At 49.2% G+C, this 1,894-nt stretch overlaps 1 protein-coding gene across 1 annotated transcript; it reads left to right on the forward strand.

The window, feature by feature from the left end:
* Window positions 1-123: 123 nt before the first annotated feature.
* TM35_000192140 (surface protease GP63) lies at window positions 124-1,893 on the forward strand (the record flags this gene model as incomplete). Its single annotated transcript, XM_029026712.1, has 1 exon — window positions 124-1,893. A coding segment is annotated over one exon (1,770 nt), but the record flags the coding sequence as incomplete, so codon positions are not given.
* Window position 1,894: the final 1 nt, after the last annotated feature.

Raw genomic sequence — 1,894 nt, forward strand, 5'->3', positions numbered from 1 at the left:
CATCTGTTCTTGTTTTTTTATTCTTTTTTTTTTTTTTACCTTCTCTGCTTCCCACAAAGAATTCTGCTGCTTGCTTCGCTACTACCCATCAAAACAACACAAGGCATCTCTGTGCACGCCAGAATGCGCCACCTGCTGTACGTTACGGTACTGCTGTTGGTGCTGCTGCCTCTCTACTGCACCAACGGGCTCGCTGCCACTGGGGGACGCTCGTGTGGCTTCGACGCAGTGAGGAGGAGACGTGGAAATACTCCCGTGGCTGTGGTGCGTGAATTGCCAGTAAAGGGTCAGGGTCCATGGCAAGCATACACCGCGGCCACATATAGCCCTTGGGCTCCGATCCGCATCCTTGTCTCGACCATTGATCTGGAAGACGATAGTCGACATTGCACGGCGTTTGGACAGTTGCGGCCAGACTTTGAATTCGGGCAAAAGGTTTGTCTCGCCGACCATGTCCTCACGAACGAGAAGAGGAACGCCTTGATTAACCATATTATTCCGGGAGCCGTGAAACTCCACCAGGATCGCCTTCTCGTGAAGCCGTTAAAACATGCTTTTCAGGTTCCAAACTTCTCTTTGGGGCACCCATGTTCCGCCTTCAGTATTCCAAAAGACCACTACAACCCAGGTATATCCGGATACGACACGGTGATGTACGCAGCCGCCGGTCCGTCACACCTAGATGGAAATGTTGCTTGGGCAATTCTGTGCGCAACTCTGGCCAATAGCCGTCCGGTGACAGGAGTCATGCATTTAGCCCCGGAAAGTATTACCAATACCTCGCAAATGGTACGTGTTGTCGCTCACGAGATGGCGCACATCCTTGGTTTCGACAGAGAAGTGTTCTCTGCTAATAAAATGATTACTCTGGTGCATGATGTTCGAGGAAAGAGTAACGTTCATATGTTAACATCAGAAAAGGTTATGGAAAAGGCTCGGGAGCACTACAACTGCAGCAGTTTGGATGGTATTGAGATGGAGAAAGGCGAATGGCAAACATCGCTATCACACTGGGAGCGGCGCAGCGCAAAAGACGAGCTGATGACTGGCATTACGGGTATTGGTTACTACACGGCACTGACCATGGCAGCGTTTGAGGGCACAAATCACTATAAAGCAAATTGGGGTATGGAAGAAACAATGAGTTGGGGCAAGAACGCTGGTTGCAGTTTCCATACGGAGAAGTGCATTGAAAGAGGTACTACTAAATTCCCCGATTTCTTTTGTACTGCCCCTTCCAAAACGCCTGTGTGCACCTCTGACAGACGTGCGTTGGGGGAATGTGTACTCTTCAAGTACAACTTCCACCTTAGATACCAGTACTTCGAAGACAAACGTGTGGGTGGACGTCTTGGAGATATGACGGATTTGTGTCCGATTATTTCACCAATTGTGGATGGTGACTGTAATATTGATATTGCAAATGCTTTTCCTGGGAGTCGCACTGGTCCGTCGTCCTGGTGTCTGAAGGGAGAATCACTGGTGCTGAATGGGAAGATGGTTGGGGATGTGTGTGCGGAGGTACAGTGTGATGGCAAGAGTGTCCAAGTGCGGTACTATGGCGATGACAAGTGGTACCCGTGTCCAGAGGGTAAGGTGCTTAAACCGAATAATACCTTCACAAGCGGCAGCATTGTGTGTCCAAAGTACAGGGAAGTGTGTACTATTGCCGCAGACGGAAGCAGCCGCATTGTCAAGAAGATCATCCCAGAAGCAAGACATTCCAGTGATACAGAGAGCAGTATGGGTCCTACAGCGAATCTGGTGTCAGGAAACCGTGGAAACGAGGGGAACATGACTGACAAAAAAAAACAAGGTGGGTTTATTGAGAAATTACTTGCGGCCCTCAGTACCCCTTTTTTGTTTCTACTTGCTCTCTTCTCGAACATTTCAA

Source organism: Trypanosoma theileri (genome assembly GCF_002087225.1).
Source record: "Trypanosoma theileri isolate Edinburgh chromosome Unknown TM35_Tth_19_V1, whole genome shotgun sequence".
NCBI lineage: Eukaryota > Euglenozoa > Kinetoplastea > Trypanosomatida > Trypanosomatidae > Trypanosoma > Trypanosoma theileri.